General features: G+C 45.1%; 1 protein-coding gene across 1 annotated transcript in view; it reads left to right on the top strand.

Moving 5' to 3' along the window:
- brox (BRO1 domain and CAAX motif containing) overlaps nt 1-18,478 on the top strand; it is a 73,920-nt gene that overhangs the window by 5,456 nt on the left and 49,986 nt on the right. Inside the window, exons 2-3 of the mRNA XM_072500264.1 lie at nt 4,269-4,375; nt 13,179-13,275. Of these exons, the coding sequence (XP_072356365.1) occupies nt 4,269-4,375; nt 13,179-13,275 (204 nt within the window). The remainder of the gene's footprint in view (nt 1-4,268; nt 4,376-13,178; nt 13,276-18,478) is intronic.

Below are 18,478 nucleotides of genomic sequence, written 5' to 3'. Positions count from 1 at the left end.
AACAGTCTTTAGTTGTTGCCATTGATCCTGCATTGATGTTTCAATATCCTGTAAATCTTAGAGCTTGAATGTGTTTTGCAATGTGAATTGATACAAGTTTAATATTGCTTTGTCCTTGAGACTGCCGATGTTGAATTTTACTCTCGCTGACTCTCTTTCTGCCCCTCTCTTGAGCTTCAGCTGGACTTGGGGCTATGAGGCGATACTGGTCTGAACAGCTGTGTTCAACTCTGACATCTAGTAAAGATCTTCTGTAGGTTTTACTGATGTAGATGTGATCAGTTTGGTTCTCTGTTGTGAGTTGGAGATCCTTGTGTGGGTAAATTGACCCTTCTATAACCAGTCCAAGATCTGCACTCAAATCTGCAAACCTCTCTCTGTTCTTCATATCTCCTAAACTTTGTTTCCCCACAACGAGCTCATATCCTGTATTTATATTACCTATCTTCATGTTCTTGTCCTGCATCAATGTTATAGTCTCTTTCTGTGGGCTGTTTCCTCCCTTACGTCCATGCCGTGGGAGACAGTAACAGGCGATGCAGACAGACAAGGCTCCAGTGAAGCTGGAAGGGCTATCTTCTTCTTCTTCTTCTTCTTCTTCTCCTTCTCCTTCTCCTCCTCCTCCTCCTCCTCCTCCTCCTCCTCCTCCTCCTCCTCCTCCTCCTCCTCCTCCTCCTCCTCCTCCTCCTCCTCCTCCTCCTCCTCCTCCTCCTCCTCCTCCTCCTCCTCCTCCTCCTCCTCCTCCTCCTCCTCCTCCTCCTCCTCCTCCTCCTCCTCCTCCTCCTCCTCCTCCTCCTCCTCCTCCTCCTCCTCCTCCTCCTCCTCCTCCTCCTCCTCCCTCCCTCCCTCCCTCCCTCCCTCCCTCCCTCCCTCTCTCTCTCTCTCTCTCTCTCTCTCTCCCTCTCCCTCTCCCTCTCCCTCTCCCTCTCCCTCTCCCTCTCCCTCTCCCTCTCCCTCTCCCTCTCCCTCTCCCTCTCCCTCTCCCTCTCCCTCTCCCTCTCCCTCTCCCTCTCCCTCTCCCTCTCCCTCTCCCTCTCCCTCTCCCTCTCCCTCTCCCTCTCCCTCTCCCTCTCCCTCTCCCTCTCCCTCTCCCTCTCCCTCTCTCTCTCCCTCTCCCTCTCCCTCTCCCTCTCTCTCTCTCTTTTTCCCCCCCCCCCCCCCCCCTTCAGTGGATTAAACAGATTACAGAAACACAGATAAATAGATGAACCGTTTACCGTCTTGTTGGTGGAGGTTCTTCTGATGAAGAAACTGTGACATCACCAGCAATCTATGCCTTACCAATGATGCTCCTGTCTTGAGAATGTAAAAGTTATCTCGGGATGATATTCCAGCTAAACTGTTGCATTATGTTGTGTTGTAAACTTAGCTGCAGAAAGAGGGTGAACGGTGTTGTGGAAAGGGGTGGTTAGGAAGTAACACAGGAAATTTTCAATCTTAACAGGGAACCTTTTTGAATAAGGGCAGTGCTGGCAAGGCCGCCTTTATTGTTTTCCCCCATTAGTCCTGAAGTGGTGATAGTTGATTGCTTTCTTGAGCCATTTCAGCCTTGTGATGGAGTTGGGCAGTGAATTATGCGTTCTCGCACAGTAATGATAAAGGAATGGCAGGATCATGTGTGGCTTGGAAGTGACGGAGTTTCCAAGACCTTGCTACACTTGGCCTCTGTAATAGAGGGCATAGGGCTGGGAATGAGAGTTTGGTAAGTTGATGCAGTGCATCCTGTAAACGTCCTTGATGATGCCCATCTTGAAATGGTGCAGCAGTTTCACCCATCCAGGTTAGCAGGTAGTATTCTGCCATGTTTCTGAGAACTACTCCACCACAGTCCACGTGTTGTCTCTCCAGCCGACCAGTATCATTAATTGAACAATGATGTTGTAGATCTCTTCCCGCATGGTTGCCACATGCGGGACCTAGAAAATCATTGTTCAATTAATGATACTGGTCGGCTGGAGAGCCTTCTGAGGCTGCGTAGTTAAATCCACCTCTGTTTCATCTTGCATCAGTTACCCTTCTTTACCTATAAAAAAAGAAAGACTTGCTTTCTGCTTTTCACAGTCTCAATGTCGCAAAGTGCTTCACAACCAATAAAGTACTTTTGAAGTGTAGTCACTGTTCTAATGTAGAAAGTGCAGCATCAATTTGGAAACCGCAAACTCCCACAAGCAGCAATTTGAAAGTGACCATTTTTTTTTTGTGATGTTGATTGAGGGATAATCTTTGAACCAAGGGTTTCCTGGTTTTCAAAAATGTATCATTGGTTCTTTTGGACCCAATTGAGAAAGCAGCTGGGGCCTGGGTTGAATTAAATAAAAAATGAAAGTGTTGGAAAAACTCACCTGGTCTGTCAGCATCTGTAGAGAGAGAAACAAAGTTAACGTTTCAAGTCGAACATCATCTCTTTGGTTCCAAAGAAGAGTCATACTGTCCTCAAAACGTTAACTCTGTCTCCATAGATGCTGCCAGGCCAGACCCGCTGAGTTCTTCCAGCAATTTCTGTTTTTATTTCAGATTTGCAGCATTCACAATGTTTAACTTTTGTTCAGTCTCTCACCTCTGTGCTTGAATTGATTTGGTGCTCACATCCCTGAGGTGGAAGAGCAACTTTCCTGCTTCCAACCTAGAGCCAAGACCTTTACTAACAAAGTCACAGCTGACAGTGAATCCAGAAAGGGTATTGGCTTATTAGAGACAGAATTAGATATTCTCTTGTAGAAAACACTGTCTAATAGATCAGAAACAAACAATGACAGGTTCTGGGATCTGACCTTACTGTCATATTCGGGAGTGCTGAGGCTAATTGTAATATCCTCACTGCTAACCCATCTGAGGTTAACTAACTCATTGTCGGTCAGGAGTTCAACCATTGTTTCTTTTGTTTATATTGTTCAGTAACAACATTTGTGATTTAAATTTTAGACATAAATATTTGGGAATTGAAATTAACATTTAATGTTTTTAAAGAAATAAAAATAAAAATGCCGTTTGGTGTAATATTGTATTGAGTAATTATCACCCCTAATAATCCCAAAATAAGTGGGTATACATAATTGAGATTGTGTGAGAAGCATCATTAACTGCATGGGAGTACTGAATTAATGTGTTATTGAGTTGGAATTAATTAAGCTCAGAAGCACTGATCCTAATAAATCAACAGTATCTACTCTTCACTGGGGGAATGAAACGGGATAATTCCTGAAATTGAAATAAAAGAAAAATACTGCAGATGCTGGAATCCTGAATTTTTAAAAATGCTGGCAAACCACTTCCTGGTCTGGCTACATCTAAGGAGAGAGAAACAGAGTTAATGTTTCAGGTCAGGGATAGAGTAGTTTGCTAGGGTAGAGGGGTCAAGACTGGTAATGTTCAGTAATGCTTTAAATTTATACCATATAGAAGTGCACACTGTAGTAATATTCCACATTTCAGCTAGGTTGGTAATCTCACAAAGAGTAATATTATTATAATCCCAGACCAGACCCCAACAGTGGCTATGTTACTGGGCTGAAACCCCAATATTTTAGTTTATTCTAAAGAATAATTCGCTCCAGGAGTGATTGCATGAAAGAAAATAGGGATTTGGTATTTCTAAAATAAAACCTTGTTCTAAATACAAGATGAAACTTTTGAACATTGCACCCGAAACAAACATCTTACAATTGATTACCTCTTAACACTTCTATACAATTTCCCATTAAACAAGAAAGGAAATGTACAGCTCTCAATTCATCGTGAAATTAACAGGGGGTAGAGTAATACTTGCGGTACAGAACAGGCTCTGGTTCTGGTTAGAACCCTTTCAGACTCTGGCTGACTATCTTCAAATAGCTGCTTCCACTGGGTTGTTTCAGCCTTTTCCTTGTCTTCAGACAAGACTGCTCTGCTTTTGAAATATTATCATTCTTGTTTTTAAACGTTCCTACTTGGAAAGAATTGTGCATCAGAGTCGGGCAGAGCAGAACCCAGCTCCTGTCTCTCTCAATGTTTCTCCAAACTCCCTGCCTCTGAGCTCCATCCAGCAATGACCTCATCTCCCCAAACTGAAAACACTCTGCTGCAAAAGCACATTAACTCCCAGGGACTTCCCTGTGCATTAGCCCAGACTGATAAATGCATTCCTTATCAATTTCATCTGCTGTTTCCTAGAAGCAAAAAAAAATATTCTAATCCCATGCATTTAAGCTTTAAATTGGCCATTACACTTAGAATCCAATTTACCTAACCTCTTCCAATCATCACAGTATAATATTTTGTTTGTCTTTCAGTGATTTGAGAAGCACAAGGTTGAAACTTCTGGAGTTATTTACAGATGTGAATTGTAACATGGACATGGTGAAAAATGCAGTGGATGCGTATTTTTCTCTTTTACAAGGTAGACATATAATTAAAGAAAATTTTAAATATCTGTTGCCAACAATATTTATGCTAAACTTCGTACCAAGGAGTGTTGGAATGTTGATTTTTAATCGTTTAAAGAGGGAACCATGGAGCTCATTGTTAACAGCCTTGCCTCTGAATGAAAAGGCCATGGGTTTGAATCCCACTCCTGGGACATGAGCATAATCCAGGTTGTTGGGAGATCTTTTGAATGGGCTTCTTCTGCATATTCAACTGGATGTAAAAGATCCCATAGCGGTGTTTGAAGAAGAGTAGGGTAATTCTCCCGGATCAATATTTACCCTTCGATCAACGCCACCAAAATAGTTAGTTTACATGTTACCTCTTAATGGAATCTTGCTTTATGCAGATTGGCTGGTACATTGCCGTACACTTCCATAGAATCCCTGCAGTGCAGAAGGAGACCATTCAGCCTATTGAATCTGCACCAACCCTCCAAAAGAGCATTCTACCTAGGCCCACCCACACCCTATCCCCATAAGTCCAGCTAACCCTGCACATCTTTGGACACTAAGTGATACTTTAGCATGGCCTATCCACCTACCCTGCACATTTTTGGACGTGGGAGGAAACCGGAGCACCTGGAAGAAACCCAAACAGACACAGAGAACGTACAAACTCCACACAGACAGTCACCCAAGGCCATAATCAAACCCAGGTCCCTGGAGCTGTGAGGCAGCAGTGCTAACTGCTGTGCCACCGTGCTGCCCTAAAGTACTTAATTGGCAGTAAAGTGTTTAGGGACGAAAGGTGCCATATGTGTTACTTTCCTTTGGATGTATTTCAGGTTTTGGCAAATATCTAAAATAAATATTTGCATTTGTAGAGCACTTTTCATGACCACTGTAGTTCTCGAAGCATTTTACAACTTATGAAGTACTTTTGAAGTGTAATCACTGTTGTAATGTTTGAAACACGACAGCTAATTGATGTTCAGCAAACTCCTACAAACAGTGATGAGACAATGATCTCTGTTTTAGTGATGTTGATTGAGGGATGAATATTTACTCCCCTGCTCGTCTTCAGCATAAGTGTTGTTGGATCTTTTCCATCAGTAGGTGCAAGCAGATGGTGTCTTGGTTCAAAGATCTCTGACAGTGCAATGTGCCCTCAGTATGGCACTGGAGAGTCGGCCATGATTTTCATAATAAAACCCTGGAATCGGACAAACCCAGAACCTGTGGTCCGGAGGCAAATCTGTTACCAATTGAGTCACGGCTGACACCATCTATGATTGAAAGACTCAATAGATGAATATAATTTGCATAATTGCTTGTAATATAATTTACTGCGATGATCTGGATTTGAACTCCGAACTATTGAGCTGTATTGTCCTCTCCCTCCCATATAAGGGTTCTAAGTGAAGAGCTTTGGGTAATGCTGAGAGACAGTATATGCGAGTGCTTTCACTTATGAGGCTATTGAAAGCGATGAAGGAGGTGACAAAGTCAAATTTTATAGGACAAAATCTTCCAGAGAGTAAAACTTGATGCCTGACCAGAGTAACGCCAGAATATATGGGTACAAGTGGACCAGGAGGAATGGAGAATTTGGATTGTAATGTATGGGTTAGGAAGATTTCTCAATTTGGGTGGGGTAGGATCATTTGGAATTTGCTGGGCAGGGATTTGTAGAGCGGGTGGACATGTTAATTGCCTCTTTAGAAATTAGTATTTCTGCTGAAATCTAATGGTGTAAAATCTATTCACCATTGTCTGTTATTTTTGACTGCCTTGTTTCATAGAACATAGCACAGTACAGGCCCTTCAGCCCACGATGTCGTGCCGACCATTTATCCTAATCTAAGATCAACCTAACCTGCACCCCTTCAATTTACTGCTGTCCATGTGGCTGTCTAAGAGTCATTAAAATGTCCCTCATGACTGACTCCACCACCTCTGCTGGCAGTGCATTCCACACATCCACCACTCCCTGTATAAAGAACCTACCTCTGACATGTCCCCGATACCATCCTTAAAATTATGTCCCCTCGTGACAGCCATTTCTGCCCTAGGGAAAAGTCTCTGGCTATCCACTCTATCCATGCCTCTCATCACCTTGTACACCTCTATCAAGTCACCTCTCTTCCTCCTTCGCTCCAGTGAGAAAAGCCCGAGCTCCCTCAACCTTCCTTCATAAGACATGCCCTCCAGTCCAGGCAGCATCCTGGGAAATCTCTTCTGTACCCTCTCCAAAACATCCACATCCTTCCTATAATGAGGCGACCAGAACTGGACATAAAATTCCAAGTGTGGTCTAACTAGAGTTTTATAAAGCTGCAGCAAAACCTTGCGGCTCTTTACTCAAATCCCCTGTTAATGAAAGCCAACACACAATAAGCCTTCTTAACAACCCTCTCAACCTGGCTGGCAACTTTATGGGATCTATGTACATGGACCCCAAGATCCCTCTGTTCCTCCACACTTCCAAGAATCCTGCCTTTAACCCTATATTCAGCATTCAAATTCGACCTTCCAAAATAAATCACTTCACATTTGTCTAGGTTGAACTCCATCTGCCACTTCTCAGCCCAGCTCTGCATCCTGTTTATCTTTGAATTTCTACCAATTTGTTTTTAGTCTTGGTTTAATTCTGAGAATTATTTTGAGGTAAATTATTTTTATGTTAGGAGGTGGAAGATGTGTCTCGTTGGATGAAAAGGCTGTGGAGGACACCTCTTGCTGTCGCAATGGGCCGGGCTCAGTTGACTGTCATCAGGCTGAACCAGTGGTATTTCATAGAATAGAAAAACAGACTACTTTGTAAATGATGGTGAGAATCTGTTAAATGAAGAAACACGAAGTTAACATGCATGTGCAGCAAGCTGTTAAGGCAGGGGGCATAAAACAGAAAGGGCTCAGTACTCTGGCAGCACCTGTGGAGAGAGAAACAGTTAATGTTTCAGGTCAACCACTGCAGTACTTTGCTTTTGTAAAGTATATGGTATGCTGCCCTTCATTATATAGGGGTTGGAATCGAAGAGTAAGTCATGCTCCAATTGTATGTGCTGAGCTTTGGTGAGACCACACTTAAATTGCTGTGTACTGTTTTAGTCTCCAAAATGATGGAAGGAGAGAGGCAATGGCATGGTTTTACTTGATTGATTCCTGGCATGAGAGGGTTGTTGTGTGAGGAGAGATGGAGTAGAATGGCATATATTCTCTCTATTAGAATTTGAGGTGACCGTTTTGAAATAATTGAGATTCTGAAGAGCTTTCCAGGGTAGGTGCTGTGTACTGTTTCTTTTAGCTTGAGAGTCTACAACTAGGAGTCATAGTCCCAGGATAAGAGGGCAGTCATTTGAAACTGAGATTAGAAATTTCTTCACTTAAAGGAGTGTGAATCTTTGGAATTCTCTAGGTGTTCTGTTGTGAAGGCTGAGATTGATAACTCTTTGGATCTGAGGAAATCAAAAGATGTGGAGATTGGCTGGGGAAGTGGAATTGAGGCCGAAGAACTGTCATCATTTAAAAAATATATATATTTTTTATTCTTCTCCTTCACATTTTCTCCCAAATTTACACCCACCAACAACAAACAATAATCAGTAACAAATATGTCAATCCCCATATCAATAACAACGATCCCATCCTCCCACCAAACCCCAAACATTAGCTCGCATGTTCACATAAACAAATGACAAAAAGGAATCACCCATAGTCACCATCAACACACACCGCCCCCCTCCCCCCAACTAATGTTCAATGTGATCCAGTTCTTGAAAGTGCATGATGAATAATGCCCATGAATTGTAGAACCCCTCCATCCTTCCCCTCAGTTCAAACTTAACCTTCTCAAGAGTCATTAATTCCAACAGGTCCCCCCGCCAGGGCACAGGGTGGAGAGGTTGCTCTCCATCCCATCAGGATTAACCTTCGGGCGATCAACCAGGCGAAGGCTACAACATCTGCCTCTGCACCCGCTTCCAACCCTGGCTGGTCCGACACCCGGAAAATGGCCACCTGGGGGCCCGGGTCCAGTTTCACGTGCACCACTTTAGAAATTCCCAAAAAACCTCTTCCAGTAATCCTCTAGCTTTGGACAGGACCAAAACATATGAACGTGATTAGCGGGGCCCACCCCCTGCAACGTTCACACACATCTTCTACTCCTTTAAAGAATCGGATCATCCTTGTGAGGTGCGCTCTGTATACCACCTTCAGCTGTATCAGCCCCAACCTCGCGCACGAGCTGGAGGCATTCACTCTCCGGAGCACCTCACACCAGAACTCTTCCTCCCACTTTGCTTTGATCCCTTCCAGTGGTGCCTTCTCCTCTTCCAAAATAGCTCTGCAAACCGCTGACACTACCCCCTTCTCCAGTCCCCCTGTCGTCAGCACCTCCTCCAGCAATGTGGAGTCATGCTCCACCTGGAAGTTCTGTATCTCCTTTCTGGCAAAATCTCGAACCTGCATGTATCTAAACATGCGGAGTGGGGTTGGCATCAATGGGGTCTTCAGGGACTTTTATGAGGGACTGTATCGGTATCCCCACTGGAGGAGGGAGGGATGGGCTGCTTTCTGGACCAACTGAAGTTCCCAAAGGTGGAGGAGCGACTGGTGGCGGGATTAGGGGCCCCGATTGGGTTGGAGGAGCTGGCCAAAGGGATAGGGAGCATGCAGGCGGGGAAGGCACCGGGGCTGGATGGTTTCCCGGTCGAATTTTACAAAAAAATATGTGGACCTGTTGGGCCCGTTGCTGGTTAGGACCTTCAATGAGGCAAGGGAGGGGGGGGGCTTTGCCCCCGACGATGTCCCGGGCACTGATCTCCTTGATACTGAAGCGGGACAAGGATCCCCTGAAGTGTGGATCTTACAGGCCAATTTCATTGTTAAATGTAGATGCCAAGGTGCTGGCGAAGGTCTTAGCCACGAGAATTGAGGATTGAGCCACGTTGAAAGGAATACAGGACAGGCATGTTCCTGTGAGGAAGAAAGATAAATACGGCAATTTTCGGGAACCTTGGATGACGAGTGATATTGTAGGCCTCGTCAAAAAGAAAAAGGAGGCATTTGTCAGGGCTAAAAGGCTGGGAACAGACGAAGCCTGTGTGGCATATAAGGAAAGTAGGAAGGAACTCAAGCAAGGAGTCAGGAGGGCGAGAAGGGGTCATGAAAAGTCATTGGCAAATAGGGTTAAGGAAAATCCCAAGGCTTTTTACACGTACATAAAAAGCAAGAGGGTAGCCAGGGAAAGGGTTGGCCCACTGAAGGATAGGCAAGGGAATCTATGTGTGGAGCCAGAGGAAATGGGTGAGGTACTAAATGAATACTTTGCATCAGTATTCACCAAAGAGAAGGAATTGGTAGATGTTGAGTCTGGAGAAGGGGGTGTAGATAGCCTGGGTCACATTGTGATCCAAAAAGACGAGGTGTTGGGTGTCTTAAAAAATATTAAGGTAGATAAGTCCCCAGGGCCTGATGGGATCTACCCCAGAATACTGAAGGAGGCTGGAGAGGAAATTGCTGAGGCCTTGACAGAAATATTTGGATCCTCGCTGTCTTCAGGGGATGTCCTGGAGGACTGGAGAATAGCCAATGTTGTTCCTCTGTTTAAGAAGGGTAGCAAGGATAATCCCGGGAACTACAGGCCGGTGAGCCTTACTTCAGTGGTAGGGAAATTACTGGAGAGAATTCTTCGAGACAGGATCTACTCCCATTTGGAAGCAAATGGACGTATTAGTGAGAGGCAGCACGGTTTTGTGAAGGGGAGGTCGTGTCTCACTAACTTGATAGAGTTTTTCGAGGAGGTCACTAAGATGATTGATGAAGGTAGGGCAGTAGATGTTGTCTATATGGACTTCAGTAAGGCCTTTGACAAGGTCCCTCATGGTAGACTAGTACAAAAGGTGAAGTCACACGGGATCAGGGGTGAACTGGCAAGGTGGATACAGAACTAGCTAGGCCATAGAAGGCAGAGGGTGGCAATGGAGGGATGCTTTTCTAATTGGAGGGCTGTGACCAGTGGTGTTCCACAGGGATCAGTGCTGGGACCTTTGCTCTTTGTAGTATATATAAATGATTTGGAGGAAAATGTAACTGGTCTGATTAGTAAGTTTGCAGACGACACAAAGGTTGGTGGAATTGCGGATAGCGATGAGGACTGTCTGAGGATACAGCAGGATTTAGATTGTCTGGAGACTTGGGCGGAGAGATGGCAGATGGAGTTTAATCCGGACAAATGTGAGGTAATGCATTTTGGAAGGGCTAATGCAGGTAGGGAATATACAGTGAATGGTGGAACCCTCAAGAGTATTGAAAGTCAAAGAGATCTAGGAGTACAGGTCCACAGGTCATTGAAAGGGGCAACACAGGTGGAGAAGGTAGTCAAGAAGGCATACGGCATGCTTGCCTTCATTGGCCGGGGCATTGAGTATAAGAATTGGCAAGTCATGTTGCAGCTGTATAGAACCTTAGTTAGGCCACACTTGGAGTATAGTGTTCAATTCTGGTTGCCACACTACCAGAAGGATGTGGAGGCTTTAGAGAGGGTGCAGAAGAGATTTACCAGAATGTTGCCTGGTATGGAGGGCATAAGCTATGAGGAGCGATTGAATAAACTCGGTTTGTTCTCACTGGAACGAAGGAGGTTGAGGGGCGACCTGATAGAGGTATACAAAATTATGAGGGGCATAGACAGAGTGGATAGTCAGAGGCTTTTCCCCAGGGTAGAGGGGTCAATTACTAGGGGGCATAGGTTTAAGGTGAGAGGGGCAAGGTTTAGAGTAGATGTACGAGGCAAGTTTTTTACGCAGAGGGTAGTGGGTGCCTGGAACTCACTACCGGAGGAGGTAGTGGAAGCAGGGACGATAGGGACATTTAAGGGGCATCTTGACAAATATATGAATAGGATGGGAATAGAAGGATACGGACCCAGGAAGTGTAGAAGATTGTAGTTTGGTCGGGCAGTATGGTCGGCACGGGCTTGGAGGGCCGAAGGGCCTGTTCCTGTGCTGTACATTTCTTTGTTCTTTGCGTGCCGCAGGTCATCCACGAAGACCAGACTGGGTTCGTGAAGGGGAGGCAGTTGAATGCAAATGTGTGGAGGCTCCTGAATGTTATTATGATGCCGGCGAAGGAGGGGGAGGCGGAGACGGAGATAGTGGCGGCTATGGACGCTGAGAAGGCCTTTGATAGGGTAGAGTGGGAGGTGCTGAAGGAGTTCGGGTTCGGGTTTGGGGAGGGGTTTGTCAGGTGGGTTAGGCTGTTGTACAATGTCCCGATGGCGAGTGTGGCCACGAACAAGAGGAGGTCTGAGTACTTTCGGTTGCATCGAGGGACGAGGCAGGGGTGTCCCTTGTCCCCCCTGCTCTTCGCACTGGCGATTGAACCCCTGGCTATGGCACTGAGGGAGTCGAGGAAATGGAGGGGGTTGGTGCGGGGTGGGGAGGAGCATAGGGTGTCGCTCTATGCGGACGACTTGCGCTATATGTGGCGGACCCGGTGGGGGGAATGTCGGAGGTAATGAGGATCCTCAGGGAGTTCGGGGATTTCTGAGGGTACAAGCTCAACATGGGGAAGAGCGAGTTGTTTGTGGTTCACCCAGGGGACCAGGAGAGGGGGATTGGCAAGCTCCCACAAAAAGGGCGGAGAGGAGCTTCAGGTATTTGGGGGTCCAGGTGGCCAGAAGCTGGGGGGGCCCTGCATAGACTTAATTTCGCGAGGCTGGTGGAGCAAATGGAAGAGGAATTTAAGAGGTGGGATGCGTTGCCGTTGTCCCTGGCGGGTAGGGTGCAGTCAGTCAAGATGACGGTGCTCCCAAGGTTTTTGTTCCTGTTCCAGTGCCTCCCCATTCTTATCCCGAAGGCCTTCTTTAGGCAGGTCAACAGGAGCATAACGGGGTGTGTGTGGGCACAAGGGACTCCGAGGGTGAGAAGGGTGTTCCTGGAGCGGAGTTGGGATGGGGGGGGGGGGGGGGGCTGGCGCTGCCCCACCTCTTGCGATGGTGCACAAGTGGATGATGGAGGGGGTGGCATGGAAGAGGCTGGAGACGGCGTCTTGTGAGGGTACGAGTCTGGAGGCGCTGGCAATGGCGCCGCTGCCGCTCCCTCCAATGAGGTATACCACGAGCCCGGTGGTGGCGGCTGCCCTCAAAATCTGGGGGCAATGGAGGCGGCACAGGGGGCAAGTGGGGGCCTCGGTGTGGACCCTGATACGGGGGAACCACCGGTTTGTCCCAGGGAGAATAGATGGAGGGTTTTTGGGGTGGCACAGGGCAGGGATAAGAAGGTTGGGGGACCTGTTTGTGGATGGGAAGATCGTGACCCTGGGGGAGCTGGAGGAGAAGTGCGGGCTCCCCCCGGGGAACACCTTCAGGTACTTACAGGTAAGGGCGTTTGCCAGGCGGCAGGCAGTGGAATTTCCTACCCTGCGCATCTTTGGGTTGTGGGATGAGACCCACGCAGACACGAGGAGAATGTGCAAACCACACGGACAGTGACCCGGGGCCGGGATCGAACCCGGGTCCTTGGCGCCGTGAGGCAGCAGTGCTAACCACTGTGCCGCCCCCAAATGGTCAAAGTAAACAGAACATATTTCTTCACCCTCACTTCCAGGTGTTGCTGCAACTGAATCCCACTAAAACCACTGCTGCCAGAGCCTACTGAACAGACCCTACCCTATCAACTAGTAACTGCCCCCATGCAAAGAACGTTATCGAGTTCCTCAATAAGAAAGTCAGAAACTCTTCTACAACACACTAACAACATAAATGGGAAAGGCAATATTGATGTCATGGTTTACTCACATTTCTCTTTCTAACCTTTTCACTTTCCCAAGGTTTTATATCACCTCTGGATGACACAACAAAAGAAAATAAACTGCGTTTCATCCAGAACTTCAAATGGACTGACACACTGCAGGGAAATATTGCAAGGTGGGTCTCTTAATAATGATCTGTTTAGTGTTGCTTTAGATTTGATGAAATTCAGTGATTTACTTTTTGTGGTAGTGAGTACATTGTGTAGGCTTGGTGATTACCTGTTTATCCGTTCACCAATTTTAGCCCTCGGTGCCTCAATTGAAGGCGTTGACTTGTTACGGTGCAGTTCTATGGGTGCATCTGACCTCCAGTGCTCAAGTGATTAGTATTCAAGTGCGAGCCTTTAACATTAAATGTCGCAGGCCAAGTGTAATGTTGGAAACGTGTCAACCAATTTCCCCACACCGGTCCTATAAATAGCAATTAGGTTACGACCAGGTAATCTATTTTAACAATGCGGTTTAGAAATAAGTATTGGCCATGGGAAGGACACTCCAGCTCTTCAGATAGTGTCATGCGATATTTTATGTCCACCTAGTTCATACTGGATCGGGGACCATAATGGTATGTCACTGGATTAGTCATTCAGAGGCCAGGTGGATGATCCAGACCTAGGAGTTCAAGTCCCACCATGGCAAGATATTTAAATTCAGTTAATGAAATCTGGAACAAAAAATTAATCTCTAATGAAACTGAAAGATGGTTGTTAAAAACCCACCTGGTGCACTAATATCCTTTTAGGGAGGGACGTCTGCCATTGTTAACTTCTGATCCACAATAATGTAATTATATCGGAAGGTATTAATTAGGTACAGGAATCGGCCACTCAGCCCCTTGAGCCTGATCTGATTGTGGTCTCTGCTTGCCTGTTTACCCTCTCTAACCTTTGACTCTCTTGTCAATCAACAATCTGTCAAACGTAGCCTTGAATATATTCAATGACCCAATCTCCACTGCTTTCTGTGGGAAGAGAACTGCTGAATGACCCTCAGAAAATATTTCTCCTTATCTCCGTCTTAAACATGAGATCTCTTATTCTAAAACTGTGCACCCTGGCTCTAGTCTCTCCCACAAGTGGAAACATTCTCTCAGCATCCACCCTGCAAAGTCCTCTCTGGAACTTATATATTTCAATAAGATCACCTCGCATTCTTTTAATTGCCAACAGATATAGGCCAAACCTGTGCAGTCTTTCTTCACAAGATAAATCTTCGTCCCAGGAATGAGTCAGTTGCAATAGATCTGCTTGAGATCATAAGACCATGAGAAGACACAGGAGCAGAATTAGGCCACAAGGCCCATCGAATCTGCTCCGCCATTCAATCATGGCTGATATTTTTCTCATCCCCATTCTCCTGCCTTCTCCCCATAACCCCTGATCCCCTTATTAATCAAGAACCTATCTATCCCTGTCTTAAAGACACTCGGTGATTTGGCCTCCACAGTCTTCTGTGGCAGAGTTCCACAGATTCACCACCCTGTGGCTGATAATTCCTCCTCATCTCTGTTTTAAAGGATCGTCCCTTTAGTCTGAGATTGTGCCCTCTGGTTCTAGTTTTTCCTACAAGTGGAAACATTCTCTCCACATCCACTCTATCCAGGCCTCGCAGTATCCTGTAAGCTTCACATCCTTCAAAACTCCAACGAGTACAGACCCAGAATACTCAACCGTTCCTCATACGACAAGCTTTAATGCAATTATATCCTTAAGTGAGGGGACCAAAGCTGTACACACGACTCCAGATGCAGTCTCATCAAATTCCTGTACAGTTGACTCGAAACTGTTCTCTGAAATAACCTAGTAACCAAGACCGTTGTATTCAAGAAGGCAGCTCACCAGCACCTGAGAACTCATTTCCTATGAAGAATTAAAATCACATTTCAGAGGACAGACAGGACCTCAATTTAAAATCACGTGAAAAATGGCATTTTGGCAGTGCAGCAGTTCTTCGAAACTATACTGAAGTATCGTCCTGGATTATGTCATCGGGTCTCCAGGATGGGACTTGAACCTTTGGACTCCGGTGAACGCACTGTCTAACTCTTAACACTGAGCCACAGCTGACATGGACCAGTTAAACCTGATCCTGTCAACGTGTGCATCTCAAGAATGGAAAGCAGGAATGCTGGTCAGATTTTCTTTCCCTATCCAAGGGCTGTTGTACCATTCTTGAAATCCAAGTCTGACCGCAAAGCAAACCTTGAACATTTCTGGCTCTTTGCGGTTCAGCTACTGAATAAGCCTGCTGGGCTGTTTTTGGAGCTAAGATTTTGTTTGAACCAACACTTGCCTATAATGGGCTCATTTTAATGTCCTGAATTATATGCACTGTTGCTCTGCAAACACGTACACGTAAAGAATGTTACCTGTTTACAGCAAGCCAGTACCCCACACCTGTGTTCAGTCAATTTCAGAAAAAAAACAATAATTTGGTTGCTGGAAACTTGAATGCATCAGGCATTTGCCAGCACTAACTCAAAAAGAGAGAGAAAAGGAGCAGGAATTGGGAAAGAGGAGGTGGGAACAGGAAGGAAGGGAAGTAGCAGCAGAAACCGGAGATGTACCCAGGAGAGAGAGAGAGCAACATGACTGCATCTAAAAGAGAGCCAGTGAGAGTGAATAAGGGAGGCAGGCAGGAGGGAATAATGAGATTTAGGAATACCACGAGGAAGAGGTTACTGCATCCCAGAGGGGATGACAGTGAGAGCTGGGACTGAAATTGGGATTGACGGAGAAAGAATTAGTGAAGCAGAGTTAACAACCACTTTCTTCACAGATTATTATCTATCCATTGCTGAAAGACTAGCAGGTGTGTCAAAATTGCTTCAATCTAACCAAAGTGTTCTCAGTGAATCACTGTAAAGTGTAGCGGATAAATATGGCTACTGCTTTAATGTGGAGATGCTGGCGTTGGATTGAAGTCCAGGTTAAAGTCTACAGGTTTGTTTCGAATCACTAGTTTTCGAAACGCAGCTCCTTCAGGTGAACTGCTTTCAGCACAGCAGGATTCCATAAGAAGCAAATAAATAAATGGCCAGTGAATCTGTTTGTTGAGGGATGAATGTTGGCCAGGACACTGGGAGATTTCTCTGCTATTTGAATAGTATCATGAGATTACTTATGTCCATCTGAATAGGCAGACAGGGCATCAGTTTAAATTCTCATTGGAAGGGTAACACCCCCCAACAATGTAGTACTGCAGTGAGTGTTCACGTTCTTGAATGGGTGTGAACTACAGCAGTCAGATTCAGTTTGGAAAATGATTAACTAAACTGAGGTGACGTTTGAAAATGAGATACAATGCCAACTCCGATAGAAACTTTTGCCAGAATATTTTATTTATAAAGCCAGCACCATACAGGAAGAACAGCCACTACATCAAAATAACCACATCCCAACTGAGTAAGTATCTTCAGGAGTACAAACATACAAGAACGACAGATCAATGAAGAACAACTGGTTCATTCAGCCTGTCTCATTGACTTTGCCCTCCCTTTCCCACCAGCAGCCACGCAATCTCTTGGGAAAGAGAAAAAAAACATTAAAACCCTAGATTAATTTAAAGAGAAAACAATTCCTGGATATTTCTGTGATTTCTGAAGGTGACCAAAATGAGTTCCAGAAGAATGCAGTGATCATAAAGCACGTCACCCAGTACACTAGCTCTACCTTTCATACAGAGTGATATCAGCTCCGCAAGGAACCCATCCACATGGCAATCCTCAAATGGTAGGAAGGAAGGACTGGGATACAAGTAGAATTTTATTCTGCAAGGCTCTGGGGGAGGGAAGTATTGGTACTCGGAGTTGCAGTGGTGTAACCCATTCTCCATGCAGCACACATCCTATGACGACAGGAGATTTAATAATGGCACTAGTCATAGAAAAGCAACTCATTGTTGCAGTTCAGTGAAGAGCTTTAGCCAGAGTTTAAACTCCGTACAGTCGTTTATCACAAGCCGGATTGAAGACCCGTGGAGGACTTGCAAATTCTGCTCTGGCTTAAACAATGGGAATATGTATGTCTGTAATTTGAATGCTGTAAGAGTTACTTTTATGGCTTGAGCTTTTTACAATGTAAATTGTCAGCAGATTAACATTCCATGGAAATGAGGCACGCAGAACAATAACTGCATACAAATGAGCATGTTGATTCAAGAACCATAACTTTCTGATCAAAAGAAGAGTTTACAGTTTTCAAAGTCTAAATTAAATCACTTGTACTTCAGTATTTTTGTATAATGTCCTGGGATTGTGTAACACTGTCACTTTTACACTGTATATTTAGGATTAAGATGAGGAGAAATTTCTTCACCTAGAGAGTGGTGAATTGGATTTAACTACCACAAAGTAGTTGAGGCCAAAACGTTGTGTAATTTCAAGAATGAATTAGCTCTTGGGGCTAAAGGGATCAAGGAATATAGGGGGAAAGGCAGACTCCGGGTATTGAATTTGATCAGCCAATACCATAATTAATGGCGGAACTGGCTCGAAGGACTGAATGGCCTCCTCCTGCTTCTAGTTTCTATGTTATGTAACCCCTTTAACTGCACTGAGCTTTCTGCAGTCTCAAAAGAGAGACAGTATCCTTCCTGTTTACTGCCCCATAATTAGTGACCTTAATCAAACTAAAACCACAGCTTATTTATAATATATTATAATTTATAATATATCACCTGATAGATGGAGGAATTTAGGTTAAGTGGGAACACCCCTATAACTAGATATTGTGATCAGGTGGTGCAGTGTGCACTTAACCAGATTCCTTTACTTATTGGCACCCTTTTTTAAAAAAAAAAGTACATCCCTTTGGAAGCATCAAATGTTGGGCTTGCCAGTGATACTTGCATCCCAGAAAAAAAGTGACTTAAACAGTTAAAAGAAACTTAAACACCGAGTAATCACAGTAATTTTAAAAACTATGGACATGCCTTAGTCCATGCAGCCTCTCACCTAGTAGCCTTCTGCAGGTCAGTTAATAGTCAGTGTGAGATTTAAAAGTTTAGAGTGGGAAAGGAAGAGTTCAGATCTCCTTGAGAAGGAAGCAGTTTATAACCAAGGAATCTGCCATCCTTTCCAGGTCTAGCTCTTTGTGACCACAGGCCCATAGCAGTATGGTTGTCTGGCAATTACCCTCAAATTGCCTAGCAAGCCTCTGTTCACTGTTAATTACCCTGAAATAACTTAGCTAGCCTCTCTGTTCACTGTTAATTACCCTCTGACATAGCCTAGCAAGCCTCTCTGTTAACGGTTAATTACCCTCTGACATAGCCTAGCAAGCCTCTCTGTTAACGGTTAATTACCCTCTGACATAGCC

The sequence above is a fragment of the Scyliorhinus torazame genome, chromosome 4 (assembly GCF_047496885.1).
Source record: "Scyliorhinus torazame isolate Kashiwa2021f chromosome 4, sScyTor2.1, whole genome shotgun sequence".
NCBI lineage: Eukaryota > Metazoa > Chordata > Chondrichthyes > Carcharhiniformes > Scyliorhinidae > Scyliorhinus > Scyliorhinus torazame.
This window is presented reverse-complemented; position numbering and strand designations above follow the sequence as displayed.